Source organism: Solanum pennellii, chromosome 11 (genome assembly GCF_001406875.1).
Source record: "Solanum pennellii chromosome 11, SPENNV200".
Lineage (NCBI taxonomy): Eukaryota > Viridiplantae > Streptophyta > Magnoliopsida > Solanales > Solanaceae > Solanum > Solanum pennellii.
The window spans coordinates 65,819,844-65,837,489 of NC_028647.1; the positions used below are offsets into that span (position 1 = coordinate 65,819,844).

At 35.2% G+C, this 17,646-nt stretch overlaps 1 protein-coding gene across 1 annotated transcript in view; it reads right to left on the minus strand.

The window, feature by feature from the left end:
* LOC107002906 (DNA-directed RNA polymerase III subunit 1) overlaps positions 1 to 16,135 on the minus strand; it is a 31,202-nt gene extending 15,067 nt beyond the window's left edge. Inside the window, exons 1-13 of the mRNA XM_015201112.2 lie at positions 15,917 to 16,135; positions 15,689 to 15,818; positions 14,084 to 14,233; positions 11,876 to 12,053; positions 10,219 to 10,388; positions 9,946 to 10,058; positions 8,988 to 9,084; positions 6,548 to 6,763; positions 6,327 to 6,475; positions 6,103 to 6,244; positions 5,846 to 5,986; positions 4,234 to 4,422; positions 2,740 to 2,935 (exon numbers count right to left, since the gene is read on the minus strand). Coding sequence (XP_015056598.1) covers positions 2,740 to 2,935; positions 4,234 to 4,422; positions 5,846 to 5,986; positions 6,103 to 6,244; positions 6,327 to 6,475; positions 6,548 to 6,763; positions 8,988 to 9,084; positions 9,946 to 10,058; positions 10,219 to 10,388; positions 11,876 to 12,053; positions 14,084 to 14,233; positions 15,689 to 15,818; positions 15,917 to 15,987 — 1,942 coding nt within the window. The 5' untranslated portion in view covers positions 15,988 to 16,135. The remainder of the gene's footprint in view (positions 1 to 2,739; positions 2,936 to 4,233; positions 4,423 to 5,845; positions 5,987 to 6,102; positions 6,245 to 6,326; positions 6,476 to 6,547; positions 6,764 to 8,987; positions 9,085 to 9,945; positions 10,059 to 10,218; positions 10,389 to 11,875; positions 12,054 to 14,083; positions 14,234 to 15,688; positions 15,819 to 15,916) is intronic.
* Positions 16,136 to 17,646: the final 1,511 nt, after the last annotated feature.

The window sequence follows — 17,646 nt, forward strand, 5'->3', positions numbered from 1 at the left end:
ATTAAATATTAAGCATTGAAAATTTCTTAGCTGAGCAGTGAACCTGCAACTCATTTGAAGATGAACAATTTCTTGATTCTTCTTTTTCTTTTTTTTTTTGAGATAAATTTCTTGATTTTTCTTTATACTCCTTATGTAAACAACTTTCTTATTTTTCAAGTTATTCTTCATCCCTTTCCCCGTCACCCTCGTGTCTACCCTTCAATCCCTACCCCTACTGGCCATTCATAAAGCTTATTTAGGAATTCCTTCACTTCCTCCTATTTATAATACCAGAGAGTCCTCTAGCAGTAAACTCCCAAACAATTCCCCTAGCTCTCCAATAAAATTCACCAATATAATTCCATGCTTAACACCTACACGAACACGAGTGCCTCTTTCAGGGCTTTTTTTTGGCACTGCAAGTCCTGTCAAAAAGTACTGTTTCACCATTATTTACTGTATGTCGTAATTGCTCCGAGAAACCATTTTTTCCTTAATCCCTTTTGACACACCCACTCCATACAATTGCCTTGCTTCTCAATAAATCATCTACACTTTGCTCCTCTATAGTATATTATCACCCTTTTTCGTTCTTCTCTTCCCAGGTATCTCTACAACTACTTCCCTAACAATGTCACACTGAATATAGATATTCTTCATATCTCTAAACCCCTTCTATGTAGAAAAATTAGTATTTTACAAGATACTAGAGGAAAAACATTTCCCTCATTTTCTTTTTGTACAACCTTGTTTTTTCTCTATAAAGTAAAATTTTATTAAAAAGGTACCAAGAAGGAACAGAAAGGTACATCAAAGACCAATTAGACAAAAACATCTATAGGAACATCCTGTTACATATTTCCTGGAGTTCCCAGAAACTTCAACCTTGGTTTGTTCGTGTTATCAAAGGTGCGCTTAAGCCCTAAAGCGAGGCTCAAAACGTGTTGAGCTCTTCACTTCGCTTTATGTGCGCTTCAGTGTTGTCATCAAGGTTATAAGGCAAACGTTTCCTTGCCAATGAGCCTAGTATAAAGAAGTGACACTAAATAATTGATATTCACTTTATCATAAAAAAAAATCAACTTTGTTGGTCATGTATTTGTCATTCATGTTTACAATTATTAGTCTTGGACTAAACATATATTCCCTTTGCGCCTTTTTCATTAAAACCCAAGCTTTATTTGTGCTTTGCGCTTAAAGCTCTCACGGACCTTAGAGCATTTTTGCGCTTTTATTTTTTTGACACCTCGAGGCCATTCATTACATGTATGATGATAATAAACTTACAATGTAGGAAACGGAAAGACACAACAGGAGTTTTTTAGGGTAATCCTGATGGTTTCCCGTAAATTTAAGGTAGAGCATTTTTTTCCCGTAAATGGTGAGCTTAATGATGATTTATCCATATGATATATGTGATGGAAAATCAATGGTAAAGAAAACTTACCTATGATTTGTTTTAAAATGTGAGTAGGAGCTAAAGTTTGTCCAAGACATTTGCAATTGGATATGTTGTAAACAATTCAAATGTCCCCATAAGAAGATTGATAAAAATAGAATTATCTATAATTTAATCATGCATATAATTTTAAATTTTGGGACAATGTCTAAGGTACTACCAAGCCACCTATGAGCATTTGATTGGATTAAGAAGATGAAAAGCTTTGCAGGTGAAGCCACCAAAAGATTCAATTTCACGAGCAAATATATAGAAATAACATAACTTAGAGATAAGTACAGAGTGGGTCAGGGGAGCATCCCCACCAAGGTCCAGCCCACTCCATTGTGGTAATCCTATACTAAAATTTCCAACCCAACTTGTTTCACCTTGCCCCCACTTTTCTCCCCAAAAGAAGATCTTTTCACTATCTTTTGTCATACTAATAATCTTTTTCATTTCTTTCGTTACTGCATCACAAAGTTTCTCCAACATACTTCACCCCAGATGCAATGGAACAAAACAGAACTTAAAATTGTGTTGTGTATTTCCCATGAAAGCATTTGTTTGTTCATTTCAATTGTTGATATCAACTGGATTCTCCCCCAGAGTAAGAAGTGGTGGGAAGTTGGAGTCTTGGAGAAGTTGATAGCCCCATCAAGAAGATCTGGCAGATGATTCTATGATGTACTTTTTGGTGAATTTGGAATGAAAGGACACTTGGATGTTTTGGTGGTATCTCAACTCCAACTAGCAGTTTGATATATTATTCCTCTTAGATTTCATTGGAGCAATTTATTCCCTGTTAATGATATATTACCCCTCTAACCCTCTTAGATTTCATTAGCTCCCTCAATATGGCTAAGCGACCATTCTTTTGCTTGTGGCTAACTCCTTGATGAAATAAATAGGTGTTTTAGTTCTAGGAGTTGACCATATTTAGTGTGTGTAACTTGCATCTCCTTGATGCCTTTCAAATAGAACATCTTATTTCATCAAAAAAAGAATCCCACATGTACAACCAAATTAGTTACTCCCTCCGTCCCATTTTATGTGGCACTTTCCAATTTCGAGATTCAAACAAGTCTATCTTTGACCGTAAATTTTCATAGATCTTTTAAACATTTTGAATTATCAATTATCATGACTTATAGTACTTTTTACGTAGTTTTTTGAAGATTCAATGCGCAAATTTCCGGTCAAAACTTGAAGTGATCCTCGGAAAACGAAAAATGTCAACATAAATTGGGATAGAGAGAGTAGTATATAAGAAGAAAATCATGTCAGTATCAACCAGGGGGCACTAAAGGTAAACTCACCTAGTGTAGCCTTCCCGAGCTGCCCGCTGATCAGTTCGCTATTACGGAAATAAACAAATCCATCACTTGGGCACATAGTTTCCCCTTTCCCGCTGTAACTCTTTTCTGTGAGTGTTAGATTTACATAGACTCTCATCTTTGAATACGGACGCAGTAGCACATGAAAAAGTTGTTTCCCAGTCCAAAGCTCAACCGGCTGTAAAAGGCCACCTCAGTCAATTGAAGATCCAAAGACGAGACTGGCAGTAAATTCTACTGGCTTTAGCATTTCAAAAAAAGATGGAAACAGAACTCAATGAATACCAACAACAACACACCCTGTGCGATCCCATAAGTGGGGTCTGGGGAGGGTGGGGTGCACGCCGACCTTACCCCTACCTTGGGTGAGGTTAGAGGGGCTATTGCCGATAACACCCTTCGCTCAAGAAAAGTATTTACAGACAGGCTTGAACAATACAAGAGTAAAAAATTAAGATGAAAAAGAACTCGATACCATACCACCAACTAATTAAACAAGAAGGGAATGTGCAGTGATTTTGGTTAGTGTTAATATCCATATTCCAGTTCAAATCAAATATCTAGGAAGAAAGATGACAGGCCAAAAGGCTTCAAAGATCAAAAATTCAATCAAGTGATATTTTTTTAATTTTAGCACAATTAGCACAAAAAGGGTCAAATGTCACTAAATAGTTTCCTTTATTAAGGAAACAGCCCTCTTCACTTACTCTATGTTGCCTAAGAATTAAATAAGAAGGGATATAAAGAAAATAAGGAAAGAAATTGTTGAAGCAACTTAACTGCCCTCATCCCATAACCCATGTTCCCTTTTCTCTCTCTCAATTACACACTTATCTACTACTTGACCTAAAAAAATCTGTGTGTGAGAGAGAGAATTCGGGGGAAAAAAGGTATGGTCATATGTGGACTATTTCACCACAAATTCTGCGACCAACATGCCCTCATGAGACACAGGTGACAGAACTAAAAATAACTAAATCCAGAGTATTCTTTTCTTTACAAAGGCTTCATCTTCACTAACAGATGGAAAGAGGTGCCAACACATACTTGCAAAAGAAAAAAAGTGGATATCAGCTTATGGTGTGGGTATGAGAGCTCCATAACCAGCAAATACCTAAAAGGTTGTTGCCATGATGTAAAAATGCATGTTCACATATGCTTAACATTTGTGCAATGCACTTTCCCACAGAGCATTTTTTAATTAATCTATTCTTCATAAACGCTGTAGTTCAAATGTTGAATCTGTGCCAATTGCTACTTATGGTTTTTTCAAGAATCTGCCTGAGCACCTCCCTGGCTTGTAAAGCCTTGTGTCTGTCTGACCAATCATCAAGCAAGCAAGCTAGAGACATGAAAGGAGCACATAGAGGAATAGAAAGAGGATCACAGAAAAGAGAATTGTTTGAAAACGAGAACTTCATCAATCAGGCAACAAACGGAAGTAAAAGTTCACGCTCTTTCGAGGTTTAACCAAACCTTAATAAATGCTGGAGATGGTAAATCTGTAGGATCCATTGCGTCGCCCATATATGAACAAATAAGTGAAAAGGAAGCACGGTTATAGAATGTGTCCTTCCTCGTAATGAGAAAGGAAGACGTCAGAAAATCCTGGGTGGAAGCAACCAAAATTTCTCCACTCTTCGGAGTGCATAAATTGTTTTGAACCTGCATTTTTATCACAAACAATAGAGGAGAAAACTAACGTGAAAACAATCACAAACACATAAAGGAGAAAACTAACATGGAAACAAGTAAAGACAAGTTCGGTATTTCTTCATAGCCTGCTTTGGTCACAGTAGAGGAAAGACTGACACAATTTCTTCCACATTTTTCCAACAAGATATCATTAAAAAGATGAGAGTTTGAAGAACTTGCTTTTCAGGTTTCCTGAAATAACTTTCAGAAACTTCCAAACCGAAATGCAATACATATTAGCAAAGCATAGATGACGAAATCTTGACCTCGCTTGGAAAGCCTTAAGCAAAAATCTCAATAAAGGAACAGAAGAGAAGATGCTTCACTGGAATAATTAAGAAGCAACTGAAATCCCTCCCCTAAATCTTGTAACATATGCCTACAGATCCTATTAAATAACTTCAGCTAATAAGCAGGTAGGGATTTCGTCATGATTTTAAGAAGATGCCATTCTGATATGCCAGTTGACCTTTCAAACAGACAAACACTATTGATAATGGAAGCAACAAATCTATATTTTATCCCCAACAGGAAAAGAGAGTATTAATCACAAACAGATCGAGTAGAAAGGAGAAAAGGAAAAGTTTCCTTGCTTTGGAAAAGGGAAAAGGCAAAACAAACTACATCAAGGATATGGAGCCCTTGAGACATCACGGTCATCTTTCAAATAGATGACCTTATATGGAGCCGTGAGACATCACGGCCATCTTTCAAATAGATGACCTTAAGCAGTAGACTCTAAGATGCATAGATGCAACAGAAAAAACACCCAAACTGACTTACCACTCGAATATATTAAGTCGTCCAATTATTGGATCTGTATTTTGGTTCTTCCCATAGTTCATACTTTTTTCCAATTTATGCGGCTACCTTACCATTTAGGGAGTCAAAGAGGTTGCTACTTAAACATGCTACTCTTAAATATTTTCTGAATATTTTGAATTATTTACTATCATGACTGATAGTATTTTTGATGAAGTTCTCAAATATGTAATTAATTCAAAAATTAATGAATCTATCTTCGAATTAATGCCGAAAATCAAGTACTTTGACAATAGTACTCCTAACTTTTTCACATAAAGTTAAATGGTGGGAGTACTTCATAATGTACATAAAATAAAATTGAAAACTTAGTATACCAAGCAAATTATTTCTTTTAAATTTGAATACAAGTGAATCGATTGGATAGTATTGACCACATTTCTCTATTAGTCCACTTCTCCTCAACACATCAAATACCCTCAGAATGAACTAGGATGTGGACTTTCTCAACTGGACTTCTCTTTCACACATAACTATAATTTCAAACCTTTGTCTAGCTAACTCAAAACACTACCATTTTACTTCTTATCCACATATGTCAAGTAAAGATGGACGGAAGCAGTAAACTTACCCCCATTAACATAAGAGCCTCTGTCCTCGCCTCTTCTGTTTGTGGCACATGCATATTCATCTCATCACCATCAAAATCAGCATTATAAGGGTTGCATACAGATTCATTAAATCTCAATGTGCGCCATGGCATTATCCTTGCCTGCCAGAAAAAATAAAAATTAATAATTTGAAGACAGAATTATCCAAAGGCTATCCACTGCCTGGTCATGAGTCAGCAAAATATTCATTCATGCATTTTGATCAAATAATAGTTACCCGATGAGACATGATTGACATTCTATGCAGACTTGGCTGTCTGTTAAACAGGACTATATCTCCATCTTCGAGGTGTCGATCAACAATATAACCAAATTTCAATTCATCAGCATAACGCTTTCTAGAAGAGAACATCAACGACCTGCATTATAGAATTAAGATGAGATTTTAGAAGATTTATGCATGTGATTTACATGAAGAGTTAAAAAAGGTACAGTTCTTACATCTCATTTCCATCAGGATGCCTGATAAACTTCGCACCAGGATACTTATTTGGTCCATTACGAACACATTGCCTCAACTTCTCTATATTGTGCTGGGAAACTCGCTCAGGATATGTTAAAATTTGAGCCATCAGTATTGGAATGGCAACCTGCATATGCATTTGTTATTCTCCCTTCATAGTCAAATATAACATCGATCAAACATTAGTTGCGTGTCAGACCTCTGTAATTTTCAAATTTGGATCGGGAGATATAACAGTTCGGCCAGTATACTCCACACGCTTTCCTGAGAGATTTCCACGGAATCGTCCCTGCTTTCCTTTAAGACGTTGAGTGAAACCACTCAATGGTCTCGGAGGTTGCATCTGTAGAGGCACTCCACGAACATCACTGTTTATATATTGTGCAACTTCCATTTGCAGATCAATCCATTGATTCTATATCGATGATGTAACATCAAGTCAGCTAAAATAGAGGTCTGGGTAGAATTAATAGACAGAAAATATCTGGTCAACATGCATCAGCAAATTGACAATAATCGATGCACAAAGCATAAAATTCAAATAGCCCGATGTATTGAAAAATACTGCCTGTTACACACCTAGGTGTGGCCTAAATGGACTTTTACTGACATATATGATATATCTCTCACAAAAAAAGCTCACACCAAAACATTCAGTAACTCTATCAAACCAATGCCAAAAAGTTCAAAGATCATTTTCTAGTGATTCCCCAGGGAAAACACAGTTTAGTGAGACTGATACCTAGACTCAAGTGATTGACATCAAACGAAACAAGCACACATTTCAAAAGGAGATAAATGGGTGACATAGTGCTGAGATTTAGCAGAACTAACAGATCTGCTAGACAAATCGAGTCAAATAGCTATTACAGAAGTTCGATTTTCAAAACCCTACACTATCCTAACCATTTAATCTTGAAGCAGTATTTTGCATTGGTGTATGAAAATACCAATAATTAACAGTAGCACATGCTTTTTTCCATTTCAACAGTAAAAAAACTATTTGATAAATAATTTACCTAACATGGGTTAAAAATCTACTGTAGTAGCTCTCTCCACAGGTGTAATATGGATCAATTCTCTGATTCATATAAAGGAGGTAAGAAGGTCAATTTGAATGGAGAATGTAATCCATTTTTTATATATAAAAATGGGAGAATGTATTTCTAGTATTAATACAAAAGGGCTAGAATTTTATCTGCTAAGCCGGAGAGTACAAAAGGACCGACTCAAAGGTGCAGAAGCGCACAATGTATGAAAGAATTCCCATCAGTTGTAATGTACATGCTATTGCATCCTGTATCTTAAAGAATGCGTCTAAATTGAAAATAAAGTTATCAATTGGTTTCTACAGTGGGAAAAACCTGATGATAGAAAATAAAACACAGCAATTACAACCTTATAATGAGTAGACAGAAATGGCAAGGCGAAAATGAGGTGAGCACAAGAAAAAATAGAAATTTGCAACCCGCAACTAACAACTGCCACTGCCACTTGGATGTCCAGGAATAAACTTCCCAATTTCTACGCTCTTGGTTTCTTAACAAGATTGCATCTTTTTCACTACCTTCCTCTACAGCCCCATACCTTGAGATGATCTCCCAGATATTCCACTACAAGTTACTAAGCAGAGGGTTGAATTACGCCCCAAGCTCCATTGTCTTCCCTTGGTGTAAAGATCATGCCCATTCCTGTTGGTGGGTTTCCAGTGTTGGGCCCCACATTATTTTATAAACGGTTCAAATGTCCAAATCCTGGGCATGACCGGGGGAGGGGGTGTTAAGAGTGCTACACATTAGTGAGGATATTTGTTGCTTGTCTTCATATATGTGGCATGTACAATCTATGGTGGATGAATTAGTTTTGGGGGTTAAATTAGATCCAAGGTCAATCTTCTTCACGACCAACAAAGACGGGCTCAGATACCACATCAAAGACCTAAACATTTAACTGAAACCTTCATGCAGAAGGTTAAGTGGCCCATCATCTTAATAAACTTTCTCCGGATGCTCTAATACCTACCACGGGATTTTATACAACTCCAAAACATCAATATGAACTATGACTGATTGAGATTCCTGTTAACACTCTAAACAATACTTGTTGCAAACTCAGCGGAGACAAAAAATACGAGGTGATTATTTCTATCTATCATAGCCTTGGAGGAAAGAGTTACCTAGTTCTTGTTGATAGTGGGAGGTGGTAGGTATCTCGTGGAATTAGTCGAGGTGCGCGAAAGCTAGCCTGGACACCACGGTCATCCAAATAAAGAAAATACGTGTTGCAAGAAAAACCAAACATGCATAGACACCCACAATTATGGAAAGGGAGTTACAATAATATTAGGCTCCTCAACATCACTTATAAGAAAAATAGACTCCTAAAATGTCTCCTATGTGACATAAAATATTTTGGCGCAGAGGAAAATACAGTAGATATCAAAATATGCTTAATACTTCTCATCAGTTACACAATTCAACTATAAATAAAAGAAATGCAACACATTAAATATGAGGTCCATGAGAAACATGGTAAATATTCCATCTAATTAACAACCAAAAATAAGTTACAAAATGATGATAACTGAGAACACTGAATCATTAACTTTCAAAAAGAGCAGGAAGTCAACCAAAAATTACCAGACTCTTAACAGGACTGGAATCAGACATCTCTTGATGAAGACTGGCATTTGCTTGAATAATGCGCTTAAGCCTCTCCGTGATGTCATTCTCATTGCTGCAACAAGCAACTAAGCAACTTCAGGGAGTTGTCAAAAGTATTTCAATATTAATGTGAGAGATAATAGCACAGCAAATACAAAGCCAGGCTTCAAGTGGTAATGAAGCATCTATCAGAATATCAATGTGTCAATCATGTAAAGCTACCAAAGAATAAGAGTATTGATGACAATCTCAGGGATTGAAGTTTCATAGAACAAAATTTATTGAGCTAATACAGGGAAGAGTAAAAAATATTCCCAGGCACAGGTAAACTTTTTCTAACCTTTTCAACCAACAGAAAGTCAACTTAGAGTGTATAATCTGGCAACCCTTGGCCGGAAATCTTAACCAAGCCAAGATGGAAGACAATTTGACCTATTTTTCCATTGGTTTCAAATCGTATGACATCAAACTAGGGAAGAATCGCATGGAGAGACTTGGTAGAAGTGGACAGAACGAGATTGCAACATGATAAGAAGAACCTCTTCTAGCCAGAAGCCAATGGAATGGCTACGCTTTGCACTGAAGGAAGCCTCCAAAGTGAAGAAAATTTGTAAGAAGATGAAGCATCAAGACTACTCCTCTGAGTTCTTTTTCTTGAGAAATTTCAACAGATATGGACATTATATAAGTATTGTAAGCATGCTACCTATGAACCCGAAATTGACACCCCAAAACAGATATGGACCTCAAAAAGTTCACATCCCAAAACAAGTAGTACAGCTACCTATGAACCCAAAATTGACAGAAAGGGGAACTTATAAACAACTAAAATACTTTGAAGTGTGAAAAAACATTTTTGCAGTAGATTATCTTCTATTGTCAACATACATTCCACATTAAAGTATAAGTTAAAAGTCAAAGAGTTGCATATGACCTCTGTGTTCCACCATCCACAAATACTGAAGGGCGAATAGCTATTGGTGGCACCGGAATACTTGTAACAAGGAGTTTTTCTGGTCTATCACTAAGGTAGAGTAACTCACAATCCTGCACAGAATCATGAGAGAACAATGGTAGAAAGTATAATCTTTGTTGAAACTGAACAATGGTAGAAAGTATAATAAAAAAAGTAGGACTAGACAAGCAAGTGAATTAGTTTAGAAGAAGGACGAAAGGGCATATGAATTAACAAAATATTAAACAATACCTCATCGGACATATTCTTGAAAAGGGAGTAAACTACTTTTGGGTCAATTTCTGGAGGCACACTAACAGATGCCCTGAGTTCTCTCTTGTCAGAGATAGCTACATTGATCTCATCCAAGATACGGTTTCCTTGTTCATGTGTGATTTTTAACTGAAGCTTTTTCACCATACCTACAATTAACAAATATAAAAGAGTAGACTTAACAACGGGATTGAGGGTATTGTGACCGTGCAAGACCATAGAGTAACACAGCCTCCCCTAAGATCTCATCAAACTCTCAAATTAATCATTTGAAATTGTTGAAGACATAATAATCAAGCAAAAGCAGAGAGATTTATACCCATTAAATATAGATATATTTTTTTGGTAGCTTTATGGTGCAAACTAATTATTGAACATAATATAGATGCAATGCTAGAAACAATAGAAGATTTGCACAGTTTGTACCTACGCTTGTTGCACTGGCCACTAGCTTAGTACAGGTATTTATAAATTCTCTTATTGATTATTTATAAAATATAAAAAATTGTGCTCTTTCGAACAGATGAAGGGTTTCGATGAGATGGTGACACACTTCAACACTGTACTAGAGAAGAAAAGAGGTCCTGGGTTCGATTCTTACTGCCTCCCAATAATAAAATGAAATTTAACATGTTTGGCTCATGAAAAAAGAATCATGCACTCACGTGATGGGGTGTGTTAAAGACATAACTAAGTAAATAAAAGTGTGATCTCACTAACAACATAAGCTTTTAGTGAGATGGTCACATGGTTCAACAAATTTTATAAAGTTTGATATATTTTTTAAGATAAATACTTTTACAAATGATGGAAAAATCACACATACACGTCTTTACATCTTCTTCTTTTTTTGAGAAGGTAACAACTTGTATTCTATTCCAAAACAAAAACCATAACCTGCCACAGGTTCCTAATTACAATTTTGAAGAGTACTAGGAAGATCTTTAATCCTATTGCAAAATTTACAATGAACCTAAAATCTACATATACTCCTGTTTATACCAGATAAGAAACAAAACTAAGAAGTTCATCTTAATCTTCTGGATGGAATTGCTCTTGTTTCGAAGCATCTGAGATTTCTTTCTTTCCACACTGACCACCAGATGCAAGCCGGAATGATTTTCCATCTTTCTTTATGCCAGGTACACTAAATAGCATTTATATTGTGATTATACAGATATTGTAAGATAGAATTTAGCTTATCATAGTTCCTCAAAAAATAGAATTTAGCTTATCTTATGCACCGTGTTTGTGTCATTTGACTAATCTCTAAAAAGTTGTGCTAAAAGTATATCACAATAATGGGCAAGGAGGCGATATTTGTTATCAGGTTGACCCCAGGCCCACAAGTTGGTCCCTTAAAAACCTACTACTTAAATAAGGATTTGTTACACACATTAATATTTGACTAAATGATGTTTTTTCACATTTAAAAGTTCAAAGAATATCCGAATCATTTTGAATTCCGCATTAGATTATTGATACAATATTTTCATAAGATATTTTCAAAGCTCTTTATAATCACGTGAAATACATGTGGAACACAAATGCATCATGACTAGTCAATAGAAATGTAGATGGAATCTAGACCGAATAAATTCACCCAAAACAATGGAGATGGAGAAGAATATCAAACCATTCATGTATCCACATTTGGAACATGTGGCAGTCTTCTGGCCACCTGCCATGGCATTACACCTTTTCACAACCCTTTTATGTAGTTCACTCTTCTTCAAAAACTCAGTTCTTGGATTTCTCATCTTCTTCAAAATGTCTCGACGCTCCTTGTCATCCAGAAGTATCGAGGAGCAGCACTGATCAAGAAAGCAGTTGCATAAGGAAAATTATTAAAGCACTACAAGAAAAATAGATACCAAGCTCTTGAACAAGGCTAGTGTAAGGGAAAAACAAACGAAAATTAACTCTAATAAGGCATCATAAACTAAATGAATATTTGTTTACTATCTCCAGACCATCACGACATGGGAACAACAACAACAAACCCAGTGTACTCCCACAAGTGGGGAATGGGGTAACAAGGTGAAATTATCAAAATTAAATAAATTATTGTCCTGAGGCGAAATCTTACTAATTGGCTTTTGAAGACTGTTAAGATTGTTCAATTTCTACTTAATCACTATTCGTATTTATTTTAATTACAGACCTCTTTTATATCGCTATCTGACTAACTTTTGCAATGACAAATTCTCCACCAGATGATACTAACTTTACCTTCAGCAGATGAAATCCATTGCAATTTGTTTTTATTCATAATACAGGTAATTTCATCTTTGCACATGTAGAGTACGTTTTAAACCTTCATCGTAATTAATCTACCTTACCCAGCACCAGGCATCCTTTACCTTCCCCCAAATTAATTCACCTTAAAATTCTTTATATAGACCAACCCCATCAGAATCCTCTTTTCTATGTTCTAAATTGATTTAGAGATATTGTTTGCCTCTGAAACTAGTTTTTACATGTTAATTTAAGATAACAGCATAACAATAGAGCCTTATTACCCAAACATCTCATTTACTTCTACTATCATGTTAATACAAAGTTACTGAATTTATAAATATTAATTTGAAATTACTGCATAATATCAGCACCTTACTCCCCAAACATCCCATTTACTTCTTCTATTGTGTTAATATAAAGTTACTAATTTTTACATGTTGATTTCGAATTCTGCCTTTAACCCATAACTTCAAAATTACTCTCATCTACTTCTGCTTCTTTCTTTCATTTTTTTTCTGGGTGAAACAATTTCATCAATCAAACATGACGTCAATGCCATGATATGTACAAACCTCTGCTTCTTTATTCTGATTTGTTCCCCAAACCAGGTTCTACCAAAATGACTTTCACATTTTGATCTCTATGAGCGCATTTCTACTTCTTTTTTTTCAACCAGAACAGAAGTGTTCATAAGGACCAGACATGCTTCTTTTTCTTTTTCCTTTTTTTTTTTGTGTGTGGGTGGGGGGTTCAAAGAAGCAAGCATGCTTAATACTCGCCCTCATTTATTTTGTACCATGACAGAAAGTACTTTAAAGTGTAAAAAGCAAACTTAAAAACAAAGAATTAAGGCTATAAAAGTCTAGGTCTCACTACAAGTTATTAGATCTAAAGGCTTTTCCGCCTGAGTTCATAATCCTTAATTAGGGTTATGTATTAATTTTTGGAGGACATATGGCTCATACCCATGTTTTCTTATCTTTTTCTGTGTTGAGAGTGTTCGCGACAACTGCAATTATCTGAAATATTTATGTCATATCAATCAGAAAGGCAACCTAATTCTAATAAATGACCTATTTATCTTGTCTGTTCTAAACTGACAATTTTGGCTGTGATTTGGCAGTTTGCACAAGTATTGCATCAAAAAAAAATTAAGAATGCGAAAAGTATAAGTATTACATCAATTTTCTTGACTGTCGATCCACATACTGTTTTATTTGCCTTGAGGATAATAGAAAAGTAGGTGTTTTTTTTCTCATTATGCTGGTTAACGTCTCTGAATACTTTTCACACTTCTAAAACTTTGACTTAGCATAAAACTATCACAAAATTTAATCATTTAACAACTTAAAATTAAAGTTACCAATGACTCCTTTTTCAACCAAAGTAATTTCTAACCATTTGGGTATTACTTTTCCTCACTACTACTAACATGATGTGGAAGAAAAAATAAATTTTCAGCCACTGTAATTGCCGGAGTTGTAAAAAGTTGACATACCAGAAAAGATTAACTGAAAACTACAGATAGCTTTTTCAATTATTAAAACACAAATCGCCTAATAATGTATAAGATTAAAGAAGTTAAGTTCAAACAAGATATCACCTTGCATATGCACTTCAAGATGTCCACCACAGTACCTAAATATCCAACATTATAAACTGGTAGAGCAAGAACCAAGTACCCATAATGACCTGGACATTCTCTAAAGTTACCATGACATGTTTCACAACATCCACTCTTGTTTGGAGGTCCCTGAAATCCAAAACTTCCTATAATCAAGATATGGAAATCAGCATCAAAGAGACAAAAGAGTAATTGATAGACAGAAAATATATAAAGAGACTTCTCAGAGAGAAACACGAAGCTCAAGGTTGTTGTTCCATCATCTACTCCTGAATCAATATAACTTCATTAAGCTTCTACTCATTCAAAGTGATATGAGTGGCTCATCAATTGTTGGCAATTATAAACCAGTAGAACAGCTCGTAATTTTAAACTCAGATTTCTTTACCATTCTTTTACCAAAAAATCCTTTTATGGACTTTCTGCTGTCCTAAATTCGCACAATGAAAGAAGCAAAGAAGCACCAACAACATAAACTTTTCGTCCATAGAGAACTTTATGGTGTGAAAAGAAGAAAATTACAAAAGAGCTTTTGAAGAAATAGAAATTCCAGTTTGGAAATTAATATTGGTGCTCTTGCTTAATTTTTATATTGGTGCTCTCGTCCAACTTCTTCGTCTCTTGGATAGTATTTTGGGACGTGTTCTACCAGAGTTGGGACTCATGAAATACAGATCTTAATTCTAGCTAAACCGAAACTGTTTACATGTATTTACTATGAATTTTCCAACTAAGCTTGAAGGAATAAGCAACCAATTCTCTCAACTTTCTTACTGCAAGTGTTTGGCTGTACTTTATCAGAGTCCTAGAAAAGACAAACTTCATGCCAAACCAGTTAGGTCTCAACTCTTCCTTCCTGAAATACTCATCTCCAAAAAGGTTGCATATGCTATGCTCCAAAAACAAATGGACATGTTATCTAAGCACATTTATCCTATTTTGAGATACCTACTCCTTTTCACACTGCACTACCAAAAAAAAAATTCCTCATTGCATCTATTAGGCCAATTTCATTCCAATACTACAAAATTGATCTTCAAAGACAAATTGAGCGTTCTCATTCACCCCACCACCACAACACCCCCTCCCCAAAAAAAAAAAAAGTCCCTGAAACTAGAAATACTCCAAATCTCACAGTTATCTCTACATAGAGATACAAGTCTCTAACCATAAGACTTCTAATGCACACACGAACCTAATTACGGTTATACACGTTCCGACTTCTTAAAACAAATGGAAAGCTATTTTCCTTGATTCAAAACCTTCAAAATTCAAAAGGATACAAGCTAGAAACTAAAGATAACATTCATCAATAAGAAAACAGAATTTCACATTCCTTTCTACAGTGTCTCTCGATGCTCAAGAACAGATAGCAAAGCATACCATCATTCTGGAAAGTTGGATTTCTCTTAATTTGGTGTAAAAATTGTATATTTATGACAAGAAACAAAACTAAACTGCATTTTGCTCCCTGCAACCCCAAAAAGAATCCAGGACAACAACTATCCCTCCATAAATTGAACCACAAATTATATAATAGTATAACCTTCTATCACAATGAACAATGTTACATAAGAGAGTTACCATGCGGGGGTCTAACAAGCCATTTTGAATAGGCTTTTTAGTAGATTCATAGTAAAGCCCAAGGTAGACTTCAACTTCAGCTAATTTCAAAATCTCAGACTCTGAGAATAGAGAAAATTTAATGCTTTTTCTGTCCAACAGCAATAAAAACAAAAAATAATACAATCAAAATCCAATACATCAGAAATCATAATCAAAACAATATATATATGATCAACAACTCCTGACATCTTTCTAGGGCCAACATCTTCAATGTAAGGCTGTTTGGTAACTTGCAATGACTCTTGTGCTCTATTCATCTTGCTGGGCACCACCACCCAGAAAACTCAAAAAGTACAGTTTTTTTTCTGGGAGGTTTAAGCAGATGCTTACTGGGGTTTATGGGGCAAAAGTGACAACGATGGACGGTTTATATATTAAGCATAGCGAAACCCTAAGTAGAGTTAATTAAAACTGAGCCGGCGAAAATAAAGTTCGTTCTAGGTTAGTTGGTATTATGTTGTTTAGTTTTTTCAACACCTCTCAAAGGGTTGTGGGTTCGATTCTCAACACTCTCAATTTTTTTTTTGTTGTTTTTCCTTTTCTGAAAAATAAAAATTTATGGATAAATTAATAAAACAAATCTTCGTTTGTGAGCATTTTGTTATTTCGTAATTACTTTTCTTTTTTGTAATAAGATGTGAATATGACTATACAACCAAATTAATTCAACAGCTTTTACAATCTAAAAACATATAGTGATTTGAATCCCCTTTAAGAAAAGACTATTCAGTTTTGAACTAAACCTCCAACGTATTTGCTAAAAGAAAAGAAGAAAGGAAACAAAACCAATATTAATTAGAAGTTATATGTATCAAAACTTGGCATCTTCTTGCTTTTCGAAATCATGTGAATATGCTCGCTCTTTCTTTGATTTTTTTTTGTACACTTTCTACTTCTTTGCTCGTCATGCATAATAGATCAAGGCACCACATATTGCAGGTTGTTTCTTGCGAAATTGTCTGTATCTGTTTATTCTTGATTCATCGCATACATTACTTCACATTTTTTGTTGGGATTAGCATATCAGATCATCTGCCGAGCGCTTTGAACCTCAGCGATCTAAGTGTAATCTATCAAAAGATGTTGTTGGTTCTCTAGCATAGTCATACAATAGTCAGTGGCTCTTGAAATCTATAAACCTCGTCATTCTCTTTGTGAGCAACTTATTTTGATATGCTAATCACATAATCACCATTTGTCTAGGTAGCATAGTAAAACATCAAATCAAATTTGTTTCCCTCAATCTAGTCAGTGGGCCCAACATTTCAATACTTAATAGTTCATATTTGATGATAAAGTGAAAGAATTGAATGGATTTATACGCTTTCAATTTCTTCGATACTGTAAGTTTTGGATTGTGATCGCTCATGTGGATCGACCCGATCCGATCCGATCTATTTTGATGCCTTATCCAATTAATTAATTAGTTTGGATAAATTCTTTTAAGGAATAAGATCAAACAGTTACATTGTAACCATTCAACCATTATTTAAAAAGACTCCTAGTGAGAGTATTTTCAAAGGTACGTGAAACGTGAAATAGAGATGAAAACGTGTGAAATAAAAAATAAAACAATAAACAAGCGATCAATCAAGAAACAAAGAAGTGAGTTTCTCAGACAAATTAATCAACACAAAGCAGACTTCTAGTTTAAATATAGATCTTTGTTTCCTAATGATTTAAAGACGGACTTGCGCACCAACCTGACAAAGAAGCAGATCGATGACTTTCGCTGCGAATTACAAGGTACACATCTCGCTGTTGATTTACCTTAATATTCTTTTTGATACAGATATATTTTTTAGAGGAACTTTCGCAAATAGTCATTTTAATAAACTTAATTATATATCATAGCTATGATTTGCATATTCACGAGTTGTAGCTTCAATTTAAGGAGTCTTGTTTATATAATTTGC